Source organism: Typopeltis vanoorti, chromosome 11 (genome assembly GCF_054136105.1).
Source record: "Typopeltis vanoorti isolate ZY-2024b chromosome 11, IOZ_Tvanoo_1.0, whole genome shotgun sequence".
Classification (NCBI taxonomy): Eukaryota; Metazoa; Arthropoda; class Arachnida; order Uropygi; family Thelyphonidae; genus Typopeltis; species Typopeltis vanoorti.
The window spans coordinates 37,105,159-37,129,526 of NC_143559.1; the positions used below are offsets into that span (position 1 = coordinate 37,105,159).

Sequence of the window (24,368 nt, forward strand, 5' to 3'; positions counted from 1 at the left end):
TTAAACACAATGAGAGAAGAAAAGTTTCCAAAGGAATTGTTTGATGGAAAAATGATAGGAAAAAGACCCAAAGGACGATTGAGGTCCATGTGGATTTATTCAGTTAGTACAGTTGACTCCCACTATAGCAAACTTGTAGGAACCAGAGAAACAGTTTATTATGTTGATAATTTGCTATATTGAATTTCTTTCAACACAGTACCGTACGTGTAGACTCTTTTGGTACTTTTCGGCAGTTTCTTGAAGTGAGAAAGTTTGTTGTATTACTGTTCGCCTACAGTAATACAGCAGCAATTGCTGAAATCCTTTTACTGATGAAATGCTGACTCACCACACTACCTACTGGCATTCATTTTTAATTCCATCCACCTCATTTCTGTGGAATAGCCTTTCCTGTAAAGTATTACATAAAGACTAAACTCCAGTTTTTCAAAAAGAATATCAGTAGATTACGTTTCTCTTAACCACCTGCTTACACACAACATTGATTTCCTGTAACTTTGTAGCCTCTTTCATGCTATTGGATTGCATCACCAGAAACTTATGTTTTTATCTATTTCTCTCTAAATTGATTTACAAATGTAATGCAACATGAAATTCATGTTGGCATTCAGACAATAGAGAATAGTATATGGTGAAGTGGAATCTAGGTGAATGAAGGTTATAGTGGCATGCCTCAGGGCTCTGTACTAGTGAGAGCACTACTTTTTAATTAATTTATTAATGATATAGGGAATGATTTAGAAGATAATATTCAGTTGTTGGATGATATGATTAACTGGAGGAAACAATAGTTGATAAAGTGATGATATACATATCTTGCAGGATGATTTAAATAAATTTGCGTCGTGTGCTAAGGATAATGGTCATCAGTTTAATGTTGCAGAATGTAAGGTTCTGCACTTTGAGTTGAAAAGATTACATACTGTGTATCATATTGGTACTGAATGCAGGAAATTGATGATGCTAGGGACTTGAAGGTACTAGTGGAGTGAGAGTTGAAGTTCATGGGTCATATTGCAAAAGTAAAATATCTCAAAGGATTGCTTGGATATTGAAATATACACTAACAAGTAAAGATAGGGGAGTTATCTCTCTTTATATAACTATGATTCAGTGCATCTTGACTAATATCACAGATTTGGTCATTTGGGTTTCTTGGGGATCAGGAGGTGGTAGAGAGGATTCAAAGATGAGTGACCAAGCTGGTGGCAGGTTTGTGGAATGCTCTCTATTAGGATAGGGTGAAGGTGTGTGGGTGCAAAGTTTAGTTGATAGTTGGAAAGGAGGGGCCAATGATCCTTTTAGAAACTAAAGTTACTAAAAGGATTCTACAAGATTAACACAACAGAAATTTTTTGTTATATGACGAGAGAGAGAATTAGGAGAGCAACCCTGGAAGTTATGTAAGTGTGTGGTTAGCAAGAGTGTGTGAACTAGGCTTTAAACTTGGACAGTGATGAATGAGTGTAATTGATTACTAGAATCATTTGGGTGCCCTTACAGAATAAGTTAAAGGAGAGGCATTATAGGTATTATACACTATATAGGTATTATACCTATTATAGGTATTATAATAGGTATTATATATACTGAAATATACGTAATGTATATTTCAGTATATTATTTCATGACTACTTTTCAGTAGGAAAGTTCAACTTTCTTCCAATCTTTAGAGGTACCTGCTGCATAAGTAAAATTAATAACTTAATATGTATAAAACCAACAGTAATAACTTTAACGTATTAAAGGTACAAATATTTCGTACTGAAAGTAACAGTACATCATCAACAAACAGTTGATGATGTGGAACAAACAGTTAAAGGAATGGAATACAAAGTACAGAACAGTCGGTGGATTACCAATTAAATTGTTACCGCGTGCCAGAAGATTAATATTAATAAAATATTATTAAATAATTCTTAAAAAATTATTTCATTAATGGTTGCATAAGATAAGAATCTCCCAAACAGTCATTTCGATTCAAATTCAGCCGATGTAAAAGAGCTTCGCAACCTTCTTTGAAAAGACGTTCATATTTAAACTTGCACCTGTGGAGAAGACAAGCTTTAACCCACTGGATATTATGTTTATAGTCAATGCTATGTTGTGCTAGACCAGACTTATGAGGTTTCATGTATTCGATATAATACTGATGTTCCTTCATTCTTTTTTCCACAGAACGGCCTGTTTATCCAAAGTATGGTAAATTACATTCACACGGTATCTGGTAAACACGAAATAATGATAGAGGTGCCAGTTTATCTTTTGTAGATGGCAACGTGAGAAATTTTGTTGATAGGAAAATATGTGGGAATAAGATGATACTTCTTCAAAATTCTGCCAATAGGTTCTGAGATGCCTGAAATATAAGGTATTGGAACTCTGCGGTCTGTTGAAGACTCCTGAGGTGTTGGAACATAGGAGTTGTAACCATTAGATTCTGTTAACTTTTGTTGTAAGCTTAACGGGGAGGAGCACACTTTATGTGCTCTATTAATTAAAGATTTGATAATGCCGATTTTTTGAGAGGTGTGATGAGCAGACTTTTGATGAATGTATCTGCCAGTAAAGGTAGGTTTTCAATAGACACTTGATGACAAAGTACCAGAGGATGTGCATGTAAGGAGGATGTCCAAGAATGGTAAACTACCAGACTTTTCTTTTTCCATGGTGAACTGAATGCGTGGGTGAAGGCTGTTTATCTGTTGTAGAAATGTGGTAAGTTCCTCTTCAGCATGTGGCCAAATAGCAAAGACATCATTGACATAACGAAACCAAAGAGAGGGTTGAGGATGAATGGATAAAAACGAGGTGTTTTCCAGATGTTTCAAAAAATAGTTTGCCAAAGGTGGAGACAGAGGACTACCCATGGCAGTACCTTCAACTTGTAGATCTTGTTTTTCCAGCTGAAATATCCTGAATGTATAACAGATTCAAAAATGTTTGTAATATCCGGAGGGTAATCATTATATAGTACGTTGACAGTGTCAGCTAATGGAATATTGGTAAAAAGGGAAACAATATCAAAACTGACTAACAAGTCAGATTCTTTGATTTGAACTTATCGAATTGCTAAATTTTTGTCACATTCATTAACTTCCCTTACTCGACATTCTAGATCATTCATCAAAAATTCGACACATTTTCTTGAACAAATCAAGGATATTCAAATCAAAGAGTCTGACTTGTTATTCAGTTTTGATATTGTTTTCCTTTTTACCAATATTCCATTAGCTGACACTGTCAACTTACTATTTGATGATTACCCTCCGGATGTTGCAAAGATTTTTGAATTTGTTATACATTCAGGATATTTCAGCTGGAAAAATAAGATCTACAAACAAGTTTTCATCCATTCATCCCCAACCCTCTCTTTGGTTTTGTTATGTTGATGATGTCTTTGCTATTTGACCACATGCTGAAGAGAAACTTAGCACATTTCTACAACAAATAAATAGCCTTCACCCACGCATTCAGTTTACCATGTAAAAAGAAAAGTCTGGTACTTTGTCAACAAGTGTCTATCGAAAACCTACCTTTACTGTCAGATACATTCATCAAAAGTCTGCTCATCACACCTCTCAAAAAATCGACATTATCAAATCTTTAATTAATAGGGCACATAGAGTATGCTCCTCCCCATTAAGCTTACAACAAGAATTTTTCACTATAAAAAGGTTAATGAATCTAATGGTTACAACCCTAATCAAATCCAGCAGATAATTGACTCCTATGTTCCAACACCTCAGGAGTCTTCAACAGACTGCAGAGTTCCAATACCTTATATTTCAGGCATCTCAGAACCTATTGGCAGAATTTTGAAGAAGTATCATCTTATTCCCACATATTTTCCTATCAACAAAATTTCTCACTTGTTGCCATCTACAAAAGGCAAACTGGCACCTCTATCATTAGCTGGTGTTTACTAGATACCGTGTGAATGTAATTTATCATACTTTGGACTAACATGCCGTTCTGTGAAAAAAAGAATGAAGGAGCAGCAGTATTATATCGAATACATGAAACCTCATAAGTCTGGTGTAGCACAACATAGCATTGACTCTAAACATAATATCCAGTGGGATAAAGCTTGTCTTCCCCACAGATGCAAGTTTAAATATGAACGTCTTTTCAAAGAAAGTTGTGAAGCCTTTTTACATCGGCCAAATTTGAATTGAAATGACTATCTCTCTCTCTCCCCCAAAAGTTTGGGAGATTCTTATCTTATGCAATCATCAATGAAGTAATTTTTAAGAATTATTTAATAATATTTTATTAATATTAATCTTCTGGCACGTGGCAACAATTTAATTGGTAATCCACCGACTGTTCTGTACTTTGTATTCCATTCCTTTAACTGTTTGTTCTACACTGATGATGTACTGTTACTTTCAGTATGAAATATTTGTACCTTTAATAACAACTCAAGTTATTACTGTTGGTTTTATACATGTTAAGTTATCAACTTTCTTCCAGCTTCTCTAGTTTTTATTTTATATTTTTTCTTCTTGCCATTTTCATCATAATAAAAGTACTATTTCCAGTACTTTTATTATTATGAAAAGTCAAATTTGCATCATAGAGGATAGTACACTAATATACAGATATGTGCAAGTAAGATAGAAGAGAAATTGGCTGTCCTAAAGGATACCTCAAAATTTTACCTTGCAGGCATGGTTAGGTGTTCTTGCTTGTTATGCCAAGTGTGAGTTGGGGTTGTTCTTCATATTAGATGCTATTTCATGAAAATATCCTTCAAATTTATATATGCTTCTATGAGCTAAAGTGAATTCTCCTCCAAGCGAATCCTGTACCATGTGTCCATGATATGGTTAGCATGACTTGTAGATATACTTAGTGGTGAAACCCCATATAATTTTTGTGTGCTGTGTGTATTTGTGTGTTTTTCGTCACTATGAAAACCAGGTGATAAAATCTGCACAGTAATCCATATGAGGCCTGATCAAGACATTATAGAATGGAATCATAACTCTTTTATTTCTGCACATTAAAGTCCTCTGCATCATTGCCATTATCCAATGTGTTGACAGACTACTTCTGCAATTGGGCCTGAATTTCAGGATCTACAGGTCCTTGTCTACCACTACTCCCATATCTCTCATCTCCTCTATCTTCTTGAAAGTTTCCCCACCAAGTATATACTTTGCTTCTCATCATTGTTTACCAAATTTCAAAATCTTACACTTTGCAACATTGAACTGAGGTCGCATCCTCTTGACTCTGCATTTTTATCCACAATTTTGCATCATCTGCAAACAGTTGTACCATTTAAACCCATCCTAATATCATTGCTATACAAGTTGAACAACAACTGCTGCACACCACTAGTGATTTTCATCTTCTGGAATACTTCACCACAATATTCAATTTCGTAATACCTATCTGACAACCAGTCACAATCCAACTCATTAGCCTGTCATCATCCAATCCCATCCATTTCATTTTTTTTAACAGGTTGCCATGTGGTAGTCTATCAGAAGCTTTTGCAAAATCTAAGTATATGCATCTTGTCCAATACATTTGTTGTCTTGTTATAATTCATAAGTTGTTAAAACATTATTCCCCTTTAACAAACCCATGCTGACAAAGAATACTGCTGTTATACTTTCTTGGCCAATGGCTACAATTCCTACAAAATAGATAAAATACTGCATAGCCCATTACTTCTCCCTCCTCTAACACAGAAAAAGGAAAAACATCACTATTCCAAATCCCTATGTTTGAGGTACATCAGAAAAGATAGCCAAAGTACTAATAAAACATGGCCTTCGCACCACATTCAAATTACATGTTAAATTAGTAACTCTGATCCACTTGCCTAAAGATAAACTTCACCCTCTAGCAACACCCTGGAGTGTATGAAGTCCCTTGCAACTGTGATTTGGCCTACTATGGGCAAACAGGAAGAGCTTTTAACATCTGCCTTGTAAAACATAAAAAATACCCCCCCCCCATTATTATGCAAAGTGATCACTGACAAACTATGCTTTGGACATCCCTTCACACAAGATTACATGGAAGAAAACCAGTGTGCTATATTTAGAAGTTGTTACATGTTAAATTAGCAACTCTGATCCACTTGCCTGAAGATAAACTTCACCCTCTAGCAACACCCTGGAGTGTATGAAGTTCCTTGTGACTGTGATTTGGCCTACTATGGGCAGACAGGAAGATCTGTTAACATCTGCCTTGTAAAACATAAAAAAATACACCCCCCCCCCATTATTATGCAAAGTGATCACTGACAAACTATGCTTTGGACATCCCTTCACACAAATTACATGGAAGAAAACCAGTGTGCTATATTTAGAAGTTGTTACAGGACTGAATGATTATTTTTAGAGTTAGCCATGTCTATAAAAAATTCTTCAAACCTGAACAAATAATGCATTAATTTGCCAAACATTTGGAAGACTGTTGATCTTTAGATTAACTCCTACATTGCCATTATATTTTTCTTTTATTTTACAGCATTAGAGGACACCAAATTAGGATTTTAGATTTTTTGCCCATTACAATTTGAATTGGTTCACTTATCATTGTCACGTGCAAACTATAATTTGGTGAAATTTCCCATTCTATAGTATAAACTCTTTTTTTTTTCCCCACTTGCTCTCACTTGAATGCTGTCACTTTGCTGATCTGGTCTGGTTGCCTGAATGGTGGATAGCTATTAGTTTACAACTGGATTTCAGTCCTGCTGTGCCTTGGATGTTCATAAGAGGCTTCTGGTAGGAGATGATGCCTGGTGGGAGACCTCCACCTCACTTGTTGGAAGCTTGAAATGACTTGAAAAACTTCCATGATTGGTCCTATAACTGATTTCCTGGATTATTTATCTCTTAGCAGGCTAAATTTGCCCAAGTTTGTTTTCATAAAGACCGAAATAAAAAAATAAATTCATTAAAAGAACTTAGCTACAAAATATTAATATTTATTCTTCCTTTCTGAAATATTTGTTTATTTTGTAAGTACACAAACTGACTATTGTGAGATGTACAGCTCATCGGTGTTATAATAAATGTTTCTTAGAAATTGGGAGAGAACATAATGGAAGGCTTTTTTTTATTTTTTTAAATAAATAGTTAGCAGCATCCTTAGAACAAAAAGATCAAACCCTGGGTCTTTGGCAATTAAAACTAATGCTAGCCCATCAGCAGTGGCTTTCTGTGCTGCACACCAACAAGAAACCGAAGGAAGAGCTTTGTATTCTTACACGGGACTTATTATTATCCATCAAAAGTGATGTTGAAAAAGCTGTGCAGCTAATGATTAAAGGTAAATTTATTTTAATTTAATTAATCTTATTTTTAAAAAGCATTTGTAAGTATTAAGTTTTTAATTGTGAATTTATTTGTCAATGGATAATAAACTGATGTTAGAAGCTTAATGGAAGGAAACAGCACTGAGAAGGAATTAAAATATTATTTAATTCTTCCAATATTTCATCTCTGTCACTGAGACATCATCAGGGAGTATAATATGAGACTTGTAATGCACACACAAAGACGACATAAAACTAAGTGAAACAAACTGCTTTGCTTCCATTCAGCCCTAACTTTGTATTCTACTATGTCATAGAACTATGCCATGCAAAACCCAAGACCTCATTTATTAGAAAATATATCATGTTTGGTCCCAGAATACTGATGTGCTATATATTTCTAATCATCTGTTCATATGTGTGTATTTATAATTTGTGTGTGTATATGTATCATATTTTCAGGCTGTTATTTTAGAATACTTCATAAGAAAGGCTGTTCCAGAGGACAGAGATAGATGAAATAAAAGATTAAAAGGAAAAGCAGGTTCAGTGTGTTTGTAGATGTATTGGAAAGGGATGCTGGGCAGCTTCTGGTGCTCTTGTTAATTTAACAGGCCCAATTAAATTAAAACCTTTGAACCCAGGAGACCAAATCTGTGCACAAATAATCCAGGTGGCCTTATAAAGAGGCAAAATGATTTCCTTATCCTTACATGTCAAGGTTTGCTTCAACATCGCAATTATTCTTTGAGTTTTATAACTTTGTAACTTTTGCTATGTGACCTTTGAACTTCAAATTGCTATCCGCCATTATGCCAAGATCCCTAGCCTTATCAGTTTCTTGTAGCATAACCCTGCTAATATATAATATGCCACTAGAAATCTCATTATGCCAAAGTGCATAACTTTATACTTATCAACATTAAACTGATAGGCATTTTCTTTTGCCCAAATTTACAGCCGATTCAAATCGTTTTGTAAGTGCTGGATATCAGTAACATCCAGTCCATGGGTTATTGTTATATGTTATAACTCCTGTTAGATTCTTCCTAATGTCATTAATGTATAGAATGAACAACAATGACCAAGGATTGAACCCTGAGTTACACCACTGATCACTTGAAATCTGGCAGATTCACACCCACCATATACCACTTTTTTGATATTTGTCTGTCAACTATCCAATGATTCAAATCGAGTTTATATTTTAATCCCATATTCTCCTGTTTATGCAACAGCCTTTCATGTGGTATCCTATAAAATGCGTTAGCAAAATCCAATGTTATCATATTGTATCCATTCCCTTTATCCAACTCAGCCATAACATTGTTATTATAAAATATGGGCAAATTGCTAAAGCATGTCATGACCTTCCTTTAGTAAACCCATGCTGCTCCTTGGAGAATATAGCTTGTTTGTCTACCCATTTCTGTATGCAAGTTCTTACCAACTTTTCTAAAATCTTCACTACCATACCAGAGATACTTATAGGTCGGTAGTTAGACACATCAGTTTTTGCACCACCCTTGTACAATGAAACCATCATACATTCCTGAGCTGGGACTCAAGTTATACAAACATCTGAAAGACCTAGCCAGTTTGACTGAACATTCCTGTAGCAAACTTGCTGATATTCCATCTGTCTTCCTATTGACAAATTCTTCTCCACGTTATGCAATAGCTCTTCATCCTCATTTTCATGCACCTCTAACTCTTCATCCAATGTAGCAGTGGCACTGTGCACCATGTTATACATACCTGGTTGATATATATTAGCAAAGTAAGCACTCATTAATTGAACAATCTCATTAGCCTCTGACACTAGAGCACCATCTACATTCAATAAAGTTATTCTTCCACATTAATTCTTTCTTTTGCTTGTGGCATAATGATATTGTTTGGATTGCCTTTAGCTTGCATAGTCAATTTCTTTTCATACTTGATTTAACTTTCCTCACAATATGCATTACTTTTCTGGCCCGAGCTTTATATATTTCATAACTCTTCTCACTCTTATTCTCACGATATTCTTTCCACATCATGTTCTTCTTGTGGATCTCTTGCTTAATATAGGTTGCATATCCATTTCATTGCCCACCTATTTTATTCTTCGAACACTAGGGATATATCCCTATTACTACCTCATTTATGCATTTTTTCAAAGATTCCCATGCATGCATTGCTGACATTTTTCTCATTCAGTAACTAATACTATTTCACCAAAGATGGTATTCTTCTGAGTTGATCATAATTCCCAGCTTTGTAGTTCAGCATGTAACCTGTTCTAATTATAGCATCAATACAATTAAATACTTTCCAAGAAAGCACAGCATGATCACTGTTACCAACTGGTGGTAAAATAGCCATATTCTTAGCAGAGATCCCTTCTGATGCTATGAACAAATTCAGCACTCTTTGACCTCGAGTTGCTTCTTTCACATGCTGCTTGAGAAAGTTGTCTCACAAGAATTCATTCAATTCCTCTTCATTCTTATCATGAGATTCTCTTCTATTCAATCAATGTTTGGATAATTAAAGTCACTCATAATGATCATTCATTTTGTACCCATAAGGCTAAATTGGCAATGCATTTCTTCGTCCCCTGCAACTGATCCGCCAGGTCTGTAGCAACACCCACCATATGTTTCATTCTGTTAGCCTTCCCTTTGCACCAGATAGCCTTGAACTCACTATTACTTGGGACACTGTTACCATCATTGTTTTCTTGCATTTCTAACCTAACTGGACTTAAGTCGTCTGATATCATTGGTAGTACTCCTCCTTCTCTCCTATTTCTTGTCATTCCTAAAAAAAAGTATTCCCATTGCACTCAATCCCATTTACCATATCTGATTCTGATAGCCAGATTGCACTAATGTCAACAATCTTAGGTTGTTGACATTAGTGCAATTACTTGTATTCTTCAACACATCCATCCACTAAGGTTAAGTACAGTCCAGTAATTAGTAATCTCAACAAATTATGCCTATAGATATTTACATTCACAGGATCAGTTTGCTGTTGTCTGAAAAGTTCTCGGTCTAACAATGAAAAAATGGATTTACAATTTCAAAATTATTTTATTTTTCAACTTAACACTGGCCTGGCTGGCTGGGTGGTTAGCGTATCCACTCTCCAGCCAAAGGCTGCGAGTTCAAATCCCACCGTGGGCATGGATGTTTGTTTGTGATTGTCTGTGGAAAAACTAGTGGTGGTGGTGGTCGGCAGTAGATGGCATTGGTATAGTTGGGGTCAGTTGTTGGATTTGATTGGTGGCAACAGATAATAATAATAATAATAATCTCCCTTAAGACTAATACATTTATTCCAGCAATGCTCCAGCACCATTATCTCATCCCTGTAGTGGTTCTCAATAAGATCTACAAAACACCCATCTACAGCAGCAATCGCCTCTTGATTCAAAGAAAAACACTGACCAGCGAGGAAGGGTTTTAGTTTTGGGAAGAGATAGAAGTCAGAGGGAGCCAAATCTGAGGAATAGGGTTGGTGTTCCAACAATTCATAGTCAGATCCCTTAATTTTTCCATTGCCAAAACACCTTTGTGGGCAGGTGCATTGTCCTGATGAAAGATATTTTTTTCTTCTGCAAACTGGGTCTTTTTTCAGGAATTTTTTTCGTCTAGTCTGGTTAAAAGATCAGAATAATATTTTCCAGTTATTGTTTTACCCTTTTCAAGATAATAAACAAAATGCCTTTAGCATCCCAAAACACCGATGCCATGATCTTTCTTGCTGATGGAACCAACTTTGTCTTCTTTGGCTAAACAACCAGCTTCTGTCCACTGTTTTGCTTCTGGTGTGTAATGGTGAATCCAAGTCTCATCCATAGTAATAAATCAATGCACAAAATCAGTTTTATTCTTGTTAAAATGCTCGAAGCACTATTCAGAGATTTTCATGCGAGTGCATTTTTGATCTGCTGTGAGCAAGCATGGCACTCATCTTACGCAAAGCTTTTTCATTTGCAGTTCTTCATGCAAAATATATCCTACACATTCTTTTGAAATGACTATAGTCTCAGCAATTTCACACACTTTGACTCGCCGGTCATCCAATACCATATCGTGCACTTGATCAGTGATTTCTGGTGTTGTTCCACTTTTTTTTTTACATCCTTCACTTGGATCATCTTCATTTCATTGCTAGTACGCCATGTTTAAACTCAGCAGCCATTTCTTAATTGTCGAAAACGAAGGAGAAGAGTGCCCATAAACTTTTATGAAATTTGAATGAATTTCTTTTGGTTAAACCTTCTTTTACAAAGAATTTTATAACTGCACGATACACAATTTTATTCATTTCAAGGGATACAGACAACACTTCTGCTTCAGACAGCTGTATAAAACAAACTACTTGATAGAATGACTTGCAATTTCACATGGATGCTTATGACAGATGTACCAACTTAGAAAAAAAAAACCATCTTGCCAATAGCGTTGCCATCTGTGGTCAAGGCTGAGAACTTTTTAGACCACCCTTGTACATTACCAGGTCTATATCAACACCTAACTTAATATTTATCCTATATCCTCTCATCTACTGCTGCCTTACAATCTGTCATCTCAAAACCAATGCCACTATTGCTCCTTGCATTTCCACCTTGACTGGGCATAACTCCTCCTCTGCTACTATCTAAGTGTACTCCTCTGTGGTCAAGGCTGAGAACTTTTTAGACCACCCTTATACATTACCAGGTCTATATCAACACCTAACTTAATATTTATCCTATATCCTCTCACCTACCTCTGCCTACAATCTGTCATCTCAAAACCAATGCCACTATTGCTCCTTGCATTTCCACCTTGACTGGGCATAACTCCTCCTCTGCTACTATCAAAGTGTACTCCTCTTCCTTTTCTGCATTCATGAGAAACATCATATACTTCCATCTCAGTTCCCCTGGTCATTCCTCTCATCATCAAATTCCTGATATCAAGGGGTGTACAGAATATGATAGTACTACATGAAAAATTTACGTCATTACTAACTTCCTATCTACAATTTTCCTCCAAATCAGTCTGTTACTTGTCAAGACTCCAACATTATCAGATCTTATATTTCTATCATCTAAGGCACTTTGTACCGTATCAATCCACCAATATCTTGGTCTTATTCTGAGTCGTTTTCCTGCCAACCTGGCAGAGAACACTTGTTTTGCTAATCTTTCTTCTCCCGTTCTGTTTAAGTGACCACACCACCTGAGATTAGCTCTGATAATGCATTCCTTGATGCTGACAATGTCAAGTTCTTTCCTAATATCCTCGTTTTTAATATGATAATGCCATTGATGCCATCTGTTTATGCCTATAATCTTTCTCAGGACTCTCATATCTGCGGTCTCTAGTCTTCGGTCAAGTGTTTTACTTCTGACCCAGCTCCCAGATTCATAAGTTAAAACTGGTTTGAACACTGTCTTGTATACAGCTAATTTAGTTTTCTGACTAATTTCTCTGTTATTCCTTATAAATTTATTCAATTGACTTCTTACAATACCAGCTCTGTTGACTCTGTCTATTTCCATATTAAATTTACCATCTTCACTGAAAATCGTGCCTAAGTAGCTGAAATGTATCACTTGTTCCACAGGTTCTCCATTCACAACACAGTTGACATTTTCAATGATTCTGCCTATTTTCATTGTCTTTGTCTTTTGATTGCTGACCTTCATACCATATCTATTACAACAGCTATTCAATTTAGTCAGAGAATCTTGCAGACTTGTAGCGGATTTATTTAGAAGTATAACATCATCCGCATAAAGCAAAGAGCTGACATTAACATCTCCAATTTTGATATCAGGTTTAATACCACATTCCTTCGTAATGTGATCCATATAGATAATGAATAACAGAGGGGATAATGTACATCCTTGTCTCACACCAGATTTAACATTAAACCATCTTCCTGTACTCCCTTCAATTCTAACTGCTGACTTACAACTCAAATAAAGACTAAGTATTGCTTGATATAATGCCCCATTGACACCATATAACTGCAGCGTATTGAATAGCTTCTCTCTTGGCACTTTGTCATATGCCTTTTCCAAATCGACAAAACTTAAATACAGATCTTTGTTATATTCCCATGCTTTCTCGACTATTTGTCGTAAAGTGAAGATCTGATCCTGACAGCCTCTATTTGGCCTGAATCCAGCTTGTTTTTCACCAAGCTTTTCTTCCACAATTCTTCTCAACCGTTTCTCAAGTATACTTGCATAGATCTTGCCAGGAACACTCAGTAGGGAAATACCTCTGTAATTCTCACATTCAGTTTTATTTCCCTTTTTATATATGGGTACTATGAGAGCTCTACTCCAATCATCGGGAATTCGTCCCTCTGACCAGGCTTTCTGAACTATGCAGTGCAGCCACTGTAAGACTCTTATACCACCATACTTCAGCATTTCTGGTAGAATATTATCTACTCCTGCTGCCTTTCCACATTTCAAGCTTTTGATGGCTTTTTCTACTTCAAGTATGGATATGTATTCCTGACTGCATGCCTGGTCAGTGTTTTTTATCACTGTGCTGTCATCACTGCTTGTTTCATTTAGCAGTTTTTCAAAGTAATTACTCCATACTTCAAGGATATCTTTTTCTCCTGTTTTCATGTCACCTTTATCATCTCTAATTCCTTTTACAGCACTCTTTCCTCCATTCCTAAGCTTCTTCAACAACCTCCAGAATATTTTGCCACCTTCTTGATATTTATTTTCTATGTTCTTGCCAAAGTTCTCCCATGACTTTTGTTTAGCTAGTTTTACACAGTGTTTAGCTTTCTTACATTTGTCTCGGTATTCTCTAAGAGCACAAGCTGACTTATTTGCCAGGAACTTTTGATATGCTTTCTTCTTTTCCTTCACTACCTCTTTAACTTCTTGTGTCCATCCTTGGAGTTCTGATTTTTCTATCCTTGCAGACAACCTCACCACATGCCTCTCTGGCAGAATCAATCAGGGTTTTCTCAAGGCTTGCCACTGAATCTCCAAGGTTTGGTTCCTGTTCTCGAACTCTTCCATTTTTTCTTCAATAATCTTTGTGTATTTTAGTCTACAGTTCACATCTGAGAGCTGCTCAACTTTTATTTGCTTTAAAACTTTCTTACATGTTCTTCTTATCAATATGAAATTCAATGTTATCCTGCTCAAGACTAAATAGTGATCACTTCTAATTTCAAATGTACACTCTGACCTGCACCAAGGAGAAAACATCACTATCAACAATAACATAGTCAATGAGACTTTTCTTATTCCTTGCCTCTTCTCTCCATGTGAATTTGTGTACATTTTTATGTTGGAACATGGTGTTAGTAATAACCAGTCCATGTCCTGAGCAGAAATCCAACAGATATTTGCCATTATTATTAGCTTTGCTGTTTTCTCCAAATTTTCCCAAAATATTTTTGTGTCTGATAATCATTTCCTACTCTGCTATTTAGATCCCCAACAAGGACCAACTTTTCCTTTTTCATTGTGTCAGTTGCTTTTTCTAAAGCATCAAAAAATTCTTCCACTTCTACCTTAGTAGAACCTTCTGTGGGACCATAGGCACAAATAAGTCTCATTGTCCAATTCCCCATTCTGATATTAGCCCACATCACTGTACTTGAGACTGCCTACCATTCAAGAAGATTAGCCTCGTGTTTAGTGTTGAATACTATGGCTACTCCTTCTTTTTCTTGATTGTCATTTCCTGAATATAATATTTTGTATTTATTGCTCAGAAAGATCTCACCAGTTTTTGTGTTTTTTTGTTTCAGTCACCCCTATTATGTCAATCTGGTACTTATCTAATTCCTCAGCTAGCTCCATTTCTTTGCCATTCAGGCTTCTTATGTTGATAGTACCGAACTTTAACTCTGGTGATGTTGAATTAGGGTGTGCTTTCAGATTTGTTCCAGTAGCTGACTTTTCGCTGTTCGCCCTGGTTCCCTGGCGAAAACAACGGGAGCCTTGTTTAGCCGGGCCCATGAAATTTTGTTGTTGTACCATCAATTTTGTATATTGGTTTAAGCCAATAAGAATACAATTTGGTTGGCTAAATCCCAAATTGCCAGCCCATCCTCGTTCGTTCAGTATCCAAGTAGATACTGAATAGGGTGCACCACAAGAAGGTGAGAATTCTCTGCATTCCTTTAAAGGCTATATGGAGGTCTCCTCTCAGTTATACAGCTTTGACCCTTAAGCACCCCTCTTTCATTCCTCTTAGTCATCATTAATTCTATGATCCACACCAAAGTTTTTCATCCAAATTTATTTAGATTAGGAGTCACTTTTCTGCCTGTCACTTTTGAATGAGTCATTTCCCCCCCCCCCCATCTGATTGTGTGTGGGGTGTTGAGCATATGATCTGTTAATCCACTTTGGCTGGGTCATAATTGTGTAACTTTGGTGGTGTTCTTTCCATTTAGTTCTAAATCTATCACAATCTTCATAATATAGGAATTTACTTCTGTAATGTATACTCCTGACACTCATATTGGGTGGAGTTTATCTTTTTGTGGAGTATTTCTTTTCATTTTTTTAGAGACTCTCCTTCACTGTATGAGACTACTACTGTTTTTTAGTGAACAAATTGCTGTCTATCAGTTTTCCAGTTATTAGGCACAGGGTTTAATAAAATTTTATGTTTTACTATTGTATCCATTATTAGGAAAACTATTAAAGATGAATTGGAATTCATTCATTTTGAAATATATTGTCATTTGATCAAAATATCTCTAGCTTTTAACTATTAATTTTTCAGGAAATAACAACGTATACTAAAATATTAATTATAAGAGACTTTAATTAATATTTTCCTATATTTCAGCAACACAAAAAATTATATGTGCATGTAGGCACTAACACTGGGAAAATGAGGCTAAAGGAAGGCAACAGAAGTTGGGCCTAGAGTCCTAAGCAGTGCCCCCCCCTTGTGGGTTAAATTGGGTAGCTTGGCTGGTGGGTTGATGATCTTAGAGTGTATGCTTTCCAGATTTGTGGTAGTTTCATGCACCCAAATTTGTTGAGGTTTGGAAAGTTATTCAGAGCTGAGACAGATTTGAGGAATAGTCTTTCATATTTATATTTGATGCAGTGTAATAGATTGGACTTCTTCCAGTGTATCATGTGGTGAGTGTCCAAAGCATGGTCAGCAAGTCCCGAGTGGCTGTAGTTATTAGAGTGGAACTGGATGTAGTCCTTGTATTCAGATGTTCTGATATTGGCTGTCCTGCCTGAGATGCCAATTTCTTAAGTGGTTGTAAGGTCATATTTCCTTAGGATTTTTGTTAGTTTTCACATGTGCTCAGGATATATGGAATGATGATAGATTTTGAGTAATTTCTATTCTGAAGGAGGAGGGGATTGCAGTTACAGAGTTTAATATTTTTTGAGGTTGTAGCCATTGGTTCAGAAAGTATTAAGGATATGGTCAAGTTCAGTATTTAGGGTACTGTTATCAAAACTGATTAATTTTGCCCTGTTATATAGGGTTTTTATAATCCCATATTAGTGGGACGGGGGGGTGACTGCCGATGAATGTATCCACCTGTATGTGTAACAAAGAATGCCAGGGATTAGGCTGATGTATAATCAGGGTGTCTGGGAATGGGAGACTGTTGTTGTTTTCCTTTTCCAAAGTAAATATGACATAACAAAAACTTACAGACCACATAAGAAATTGGCATCTCTTATCCACTCAACCAAAAACCCTAGACTGACCAGGAGTATACCAGTTCTCTTGCAGTTGCAAACTGTCCTACTACAGCCAAACAGGCAGGACAACCAATATGAGAATATCTAAACACAAGAACTACATCTAGTTCCATCAGTACAGACGCTCAGTACTTGCTGACCATACTTTGGACACCCACCACAGGATACACTGGAAGAAGACCACTCTATTACACTGCAGCAAATATAGATATGAAAGGCTATTCCTTAAATCTGCCTCAGCGCTGAAAAACTTTCTAAACTTCAACAAATTTGGGTGCATGAGACTGTCCCAAATTTGGGGTGCATACATTCTAAGATCGTCAGCCCAACAACCAAGACTACCCAATTTATCCCACTAGGGGACACCATTTAGGATTCTAGGCCCAACTTCTGTTGCCATTCTTCAGCCTCATTTGCCCAGTGTTAGTGTTTGTGTGCACACATCATTGTTTTTTTGTAAGTCCTGATGATGGCAATGTAACATTGCCGAAATATTGGAAAGTATTAATTAGCCTTTTGTGATTAATATTTTTGTATACATAGTTATTTCCTGAAAAATTAACAGTTATAATGAACTAAGCCTATCTACAAGAGTTTCTAGCTTGATGTGCTAATGTTTTTCTTATGTTGTATATTTGCGCAGGATGGGAGTATAAGTTAATCTGCAGGTATTTGTTTAGTAGGTGTGGGTTTTTTGTATAGCATGAAAGAGAGATACCCATCTGGGAATCTGGTGTTTAAACATTGGTTGTTTTCCATTTCTGAATTAAATGTTTTAAGATTTTGGCTACTTTAGTGCTAAAATGTATCTAATTTATTGTGGCTGGGCAGTCAGATAGTAAACATGTAGTGGTAATATCAGGTGGTAATTTTTTCAATTAACTTTCTTTAACAAGTTCACATTAGGACAAACAGGACTCCCTTGCTCTCACCATAAACCATCTGGCAGAGTGAGTGAAAACACTGCCTGACAGCAGTCTTGTCCTTATGTATCATGGAATGCACCACATTATGATGATTCTCCAATTGTAACTCAAGCTGGTTGAGTGGTTAGTCTATCTGCTCCCCAGCCAAAAAAAAAAAAAATAAAGGCTGCAGGTTCGAATCCTGCCGTGGGCATGGTTGTTTGTGATTGTCTGTGGAAATACTAGTGGTGGTGTTTGGCGATAGATGGCGTTGCCGCAGTTGATGGATTGTGAGTGGTGAAGACAGAGTTGTAGAGTGGATGCCCTCCCTCGATGAGTCTTTGTACTCCCTGGAGGCGATAAATAATAATAATAATAAAAATAATATTAGAAAACAATAATTAAGAATTCTATATTTGGTGGAATATTTGAATTACTACAGGTGTAAGTATGTGAAGCATCATTAATGAACCATGTGAGAATGGCAAATATAAAGGTGTGAACAAAAATACTTTCATTACTGGAAACGAATTATTAATAATTAACATTTGCGATATTATATGTCACCTATAAGTTTCTGAGTGGAGCAAACATGCGATCCTATAAACTCTAGGAATAATAATGGCATGATTGAAAAAAATGATGATATAAGTTTTTCATGTACTGTCATATCCTGTACACCCCTTGAGGGTACATATCAGGAATTTAATTATGATGACGATTTAAAAAAAAAACTTATGAGGAGAGTGAAAGATTTGTTTGCAAAATATAAATAAATAACCAATAATAAACAGTGACAATATACATTTAATAGCTCAGTAAATAACTACAAGGCGTTTTGCTAAATATGTTAGCACAACAACTTTAATGAAATTAGGAATCTCTATGACTATCGGAACAGATTTCTTTAGGGGAGACTTTACATTTTACTTACATATTATAGCATATGTATTAGATAGGGGAAATGCTTATACACTTGCATATTTCTGTTTTGCAGAAACCTTTGAGAGATGCCATGTGACCAGTCAGTATTTAAATTGGATTTTAAAATACTCTTTGTCTTCATTGCAACATGTCTTCATCTCATTAATGGAAAACTTTCTCAAGGAGTTTTAATAGCCTGGTAACTTCTTAACTGTAATAGACTCTGATCCAAAAAGAACCATGCATTAAATTTATAATGCCTAAATCACCTTGATTTAAGTCTTTCTTCTGTTAAAAAAGGTTGCCTCGAAGTTTACAAAAAATTGAAAATGGCTAGTTTTGAAACCCAAAAAAGTAATGTGGGTGAACAAATTAAGATTAAAAAATTATTTTATTTTATTTTTTATGTGACTACCCAAAATACATAAATTACTACCTAGGTAATTTATGTAAAAATACAATGCAAATTATGTTGTCAGTCAACAACAACAGTAAAAGTAAAATCCTAAAGAACAGAATAGAAGGAAATTTTAGACTAATATGACCATGCTCTCTGGAAAAAATATAAGGTTTTCACACACAGAGCCATTTGTTCCAACAATAATGCAGCTCTGCCTACAAAACTCAAATATCTGCTCCATACTTTCTTGGCCAACGGCTACAATTCCTACAAAATAGATAAAATACTACATAGTCCCATTATTTCTTCCTCCTCTAATACACAAGAACACAACATTACTATTTCTATTCCCTATGTCAGAGGTACATCAGACTAATCAAAGTACTAATGAAACATGGCCTTCATACCACATTCAAACCTCATGTTAAATTAGCAACTCTGATCTACTTGCCTAAGATTAAACTTCACCCTCTAGCACACCCTGGAGTGTATGAAGTTCCTTGTGACTGTGATTTGGCCTACTATGGGCAGACAGGAAGATCTATTAACATTCAGCTGGAAGAACATAAAAAATACATTCACTACCATTATTATGGCAAGTCAGAGTCCAGACCACACTTTGTATACCCCTTCACACAGAATTAGATGGAAGAAAACTAGTGTGCTATTTAGAAGTCGTTACAGATCTGAAAGATTATTTTTTGAGCTAACCTTTCTCCTAACCTGAGCAAATATGGTTACATTAATTTTCCAAAAATTTGGGAGACTGTTGTCTTAAGAGTGACTCCCACATGGCTGTAAATTTTTTTACAACACCAGAGGGCACCAAAATAGAACTTGAGATCTTTTGTCCATTATAATTTTATTGTTTCACTTACTCACTGTTTGCATATACATGCTGTGTTGTGCTCTGATGCTGATTAGAAATTCAGCGAAATATAAGCAAGTTAATAAAACATCTTTTAATAAAATAGTTTGTTTGGTGTTGTTAATCCTGTTAAAAATTGTCATGAATCCTAGTAGGGAATTGTGTTCCTTTTTATCATATCCAGCTTAATACTGCTCTGAAAGCAATAATGATTTGCCTATCCATGGAATTTTTTTATCACAGTATGTTCCACTTATTTACCATTAGGTTATTAAATGAGACTGAACTTCATAATCTTATATTGCAACTTCCTCAGCCCATACTTCTCATGGGTGATTTTAATGGACACCACACTATGTGCGGTAGTAGAAATACAAGTGGACAAGGGCGTATTATTCAGCAGATAACTGATAGTCGTGACCTCTTCCTTCTTAATAATGCAGTCAGTATCTTCTTGTATATGCCCATTTTCCACATGGGCATTCATATAGGAGAACATGCTTCCTCTTAAGAAATAGTGCAAATAACAGAAAAATGATCACTTCCTTAGATGTTCTCTTCACCATCCCACATGAGCAGAGGAAAGGTGCTGGCTCTGCAACAGATCTTACAATATGCTCCCCTGCTATTTTTCCTCTGCTCATGTGGGATGGTGAAGAGAATATCTAAGGAAGTGATCATTTTTCTGTTATTTGCACTATGTCTTCAGAGGAAGCATGTTCTCCTATATGAGAATGCCCCTGTGGAAAATAGCTCAGTCAGTCAGTCAAACACCTATCAACGAAGCTATGAAGTATGTAACAAATTGTATTGTCCAGCCAGCAACAGCAGCAATTTCAGAAATATCATCTTGATTTCCACTTTATCCAAAATCTTGGCAGAATCCAGAGTGCTGTCTGGGGCATATACCTGGTCATAAAATGATCAGATATATGCCCCAGATTCCTCACAGCACATACCCTATTACCCAGGATTCAGAGACGTCATCACCCAATGTCATTGATTACTTGGTGGGAATGACATATCAGGGAGTATCCAAGTTGCATTTCTGTGAGAAAGGGATCAAAAACCAAAGTATATCAAGACTATGCTGGTATCTGTGGTATGGTCCCTGAACAATACCTTGTTCATGATAGGCAGTGAACCTTCTAACAGGACTCAGCCCCTGCACACAAGGCAAAGACCACACAACAGTGGTTGGAAGCGAATGTGCCTGACCACATACCACTATCTGATTAGTTCTCTGGAAGTCCCAATCTGAATCCCTTGGACTTCAAATTGTGGTCAGAGCTTGGTAGATTAGCCTGCAAAAAATGACACCCTAGCATTGCCTGCCTGAAGGTAGATTTGGAGAGAGCATCATCCAAATTTCCTTTGGATGTTGTGCGTGAAGGCAAAAGGGATGCATTACAAACATTTGAGAGTTGCTATATGCACATTATACATGTAGTTTGTTTGTGCTGAAAGCTGTTAAAAAGCTGATTTACTGAGAGATTAAAGGTTTATGCACTATTCAAGTTGTAACAGTATTTATTGTGGCTGGACTATGTATAAGATACACTTTCTTGAAATGAGAACATCTGGCTTCAATCTTCTTTGATGTGGAAAAAGCTTATGACAGCCTGTAAGTATGGCATATTAAAAGACCTCATTAATCTTGGTCTCAGAGAGTATCTTCCTGTAATTATTAAAAACTTTGTCTAACCATGTCTTCCTAGTTTGAGTGGGAAGTATGCTATCTTGGCCATATAATCAAGAAGAGGGTGTTCCACAAAATTCTCTCTTAAATGTGACACCCTTTGCTGTTAAAGTTAACTCAATCACTGAACAGCTTCCTCTCACTGTAGGTAATTCTCTGTATGATGACTTCACAATTTACTATCGCTCTTGTAACCTGAAGCTCATTGAAAGACAACTTCAACAAGCAGTTGATTATGTGGTTCCACAGGCTCTTGGTAATAGGTTCTGGTTTTCAGCAGGAAAAAAGTGTCCATGTACTCTTCTGTCAAAAACACACTCTTCATCCAGTTTTTAAGTTAAGAATGGGACAAAGTGCTATTCCAGGCAACCAAAGCCAAGTTCTTAGGAACTCATATTTGACAGAAAGATTACATTCCTTGAATGTATTCATATTCATATACTAAGAGAAAAGTGCAAGAGAGCATTGAATCTTGTTTGCAATTTGTTGTCTGCTGAATGGTGTTCAGATCAATCTTCATTGCTTCATTTGTATTGTGCATTTATATATTCAAAGTTGGTTCCAAGTTTGTGGTTTGGTAAAGCACTTGTGCATGCATATCATTGAGTTCTATACAGGCCATCTCATCTCTTGTGTACAATCCACATCTAGTTCTTTCTGTGGTTTCTGCAACTGTTGTACAAATTAATAGTCTATAAAATTAATATTTAGCATGCTGTATCCTCAGTCACACTGGGATTGAGGGAAATGAGGCTGCAGCTTACTAGATCAGCTGATATTTTTTCTCCATACTGTTTGTCAGTCAAGTATACAGGTTACAGAAAGTTTATAAGATCAAATCTAATAACCCAGTGAATGGTAGTCATCATTGGTAGGAAGCACTGACAAATGCATGAGATTAAGCCTGAAATTGAGCACTGGCAGTCTAGCACATAGAAACAGAAGAGAGGAAGTTGTTCTTGCTATACTTCACATAGGTCACAGTCATCTTACACATTCATATCTGCTGAGGGCTAATGACAAACCTCTATGGAAACAGTGCAACACACACACACCTCCCCATTCATCATTTTCTGGTGTGGTGCCAACACTTCACTTGAGAAAGGGCTGAATTTTTTACCAATTGGTTCTGAGTCTTATATCCTCAGGCAGATCTTATCAGGCACAGATAAATTGCATGTAGTGTTTTTAACTTTATAAAAAGAATTAATTTATACAAACACATTTGATTGTATTCTATTTATATGTAGATACTGGTTTGATTGACTTAATTTTCAAAAAAAAATTATTTTTTGTACATATACGTTTTTATCTCTTTATTATTGTTTATTATTAATTTGACTAGTGCTGTAACCTTTGACTTGGCTTAGTATGATCTTTGCTGTCCTTGCACCAATAACACTCTAATCAATCGACCAAACTAATTGGTCATCTTATTGATAAAAATGGAGAAACAAATAAACCATTTAGCCATTAAAATCAGGACTTTAATTAGCAGGAATAATCATAATTCTGAACAAGTGCTACAGTCTGTAGGGCTTGCTTTATAAATTTTTTGTTAATCTAAACTGGAAATGCGTGATCATAAATCTGCTCAAGTCAGGTATCAATCCTGCACATGCTGTGTCTTATATTCCAACAGTATCTAAAAGATATTAAACTAACTGCTTAAGGGTCAAAGCTGTATAACTGAGAGGAGACCTCCACATAGCCTTAAAGGAATGCGGAGAACCGACCAGGGCTTCTGACCTAATGTCCAATCCTCATCTTCTCGTGGTGCACTCTGTTGGGTATCTACTTTGATACTGAACGAACGAGGATGGGCTGGCAATTTGGGATTTAGCCGACCAAATTGTATTCTTATTGGTTAAACCAAAATAAAAAATAATGGTACAACATGACAGATTTTCATACCAGCTGGGGCATCGCCCAGTTAAACAAGACCACCATTGTTTTTGCCAGGGAACCAGGGCAAACAGTGAAAAGTCAGCTACTGGAACAAATCCTAAAATGCATCCCGACTCAACATCACAAGAGTTAAAGATCGGTACTATCAACATTAGAAGCTTGAATGGCAAAGAAATGGAGCTAGCTGAGGAATTAGATAAGTACCAGATTGACATAATAGGGGTGACTGAAAAAAAAAGACCAAAACTGGTGAGATCTTTTTGAGCAATAAATACAACATATTATATTCAGGCAATGAAAATCAAGGAAAAGAAGGAGTGGCCATAGTATTCAACACAAAATATGAGGCTAATCTTCTTGAATGGCAGTCAGTCTCAGGTAGAGTAATGTGGGCAAATATGAGAATGGGGAACTGGACAATGAGACTTTTTGTGCCTATGGTCCCACAGAAGGTTCTACTAAGGTAGAAGTGGAGGAATTTTTTGAAGCTTTAGAAAAAGCAACTGACACAATGAAAGAGGAAAAGTTGGTCCTTGTTGGGGATCTAAATAGCAGAGTAGGAAATGATTGTGAGACATACAAAAATATTTTGGGAAAATTTGGAGAAAAGAGCAAAGCTAATAATAATGGCAAACATCTGTTGGATTTCTGCTCAGGA

The 24,368-nt window shown here is 36.1% G+C and overlaps 1 protein-coding gene across 4 annotated transcripts in view; it reads left to right on the forward strand.

The window, feature by feature from the left end:
• shtd (anaphase promoting complex subunit 1) overlaps positions 1-24,368 on the forward strand; it is an 844,012-nt gene that overhangs the window by 794,710 nt on the left and 24,934 nt on the right. For all 4 annotated transcript variants that reach the window (XM_090401046.1, XM_090401047.1, XM_090401049.1 and 1 more), the window contains one exon: positions 7,110-7,302. In XM_090401046.1, the coding sequence (XP_090257172.1) occupies positions 7,110-7,302 (193 nt within the window). The remainder of the gene's footprint in view (positions 1-7,109; positions 7,303-24,368) is intronic.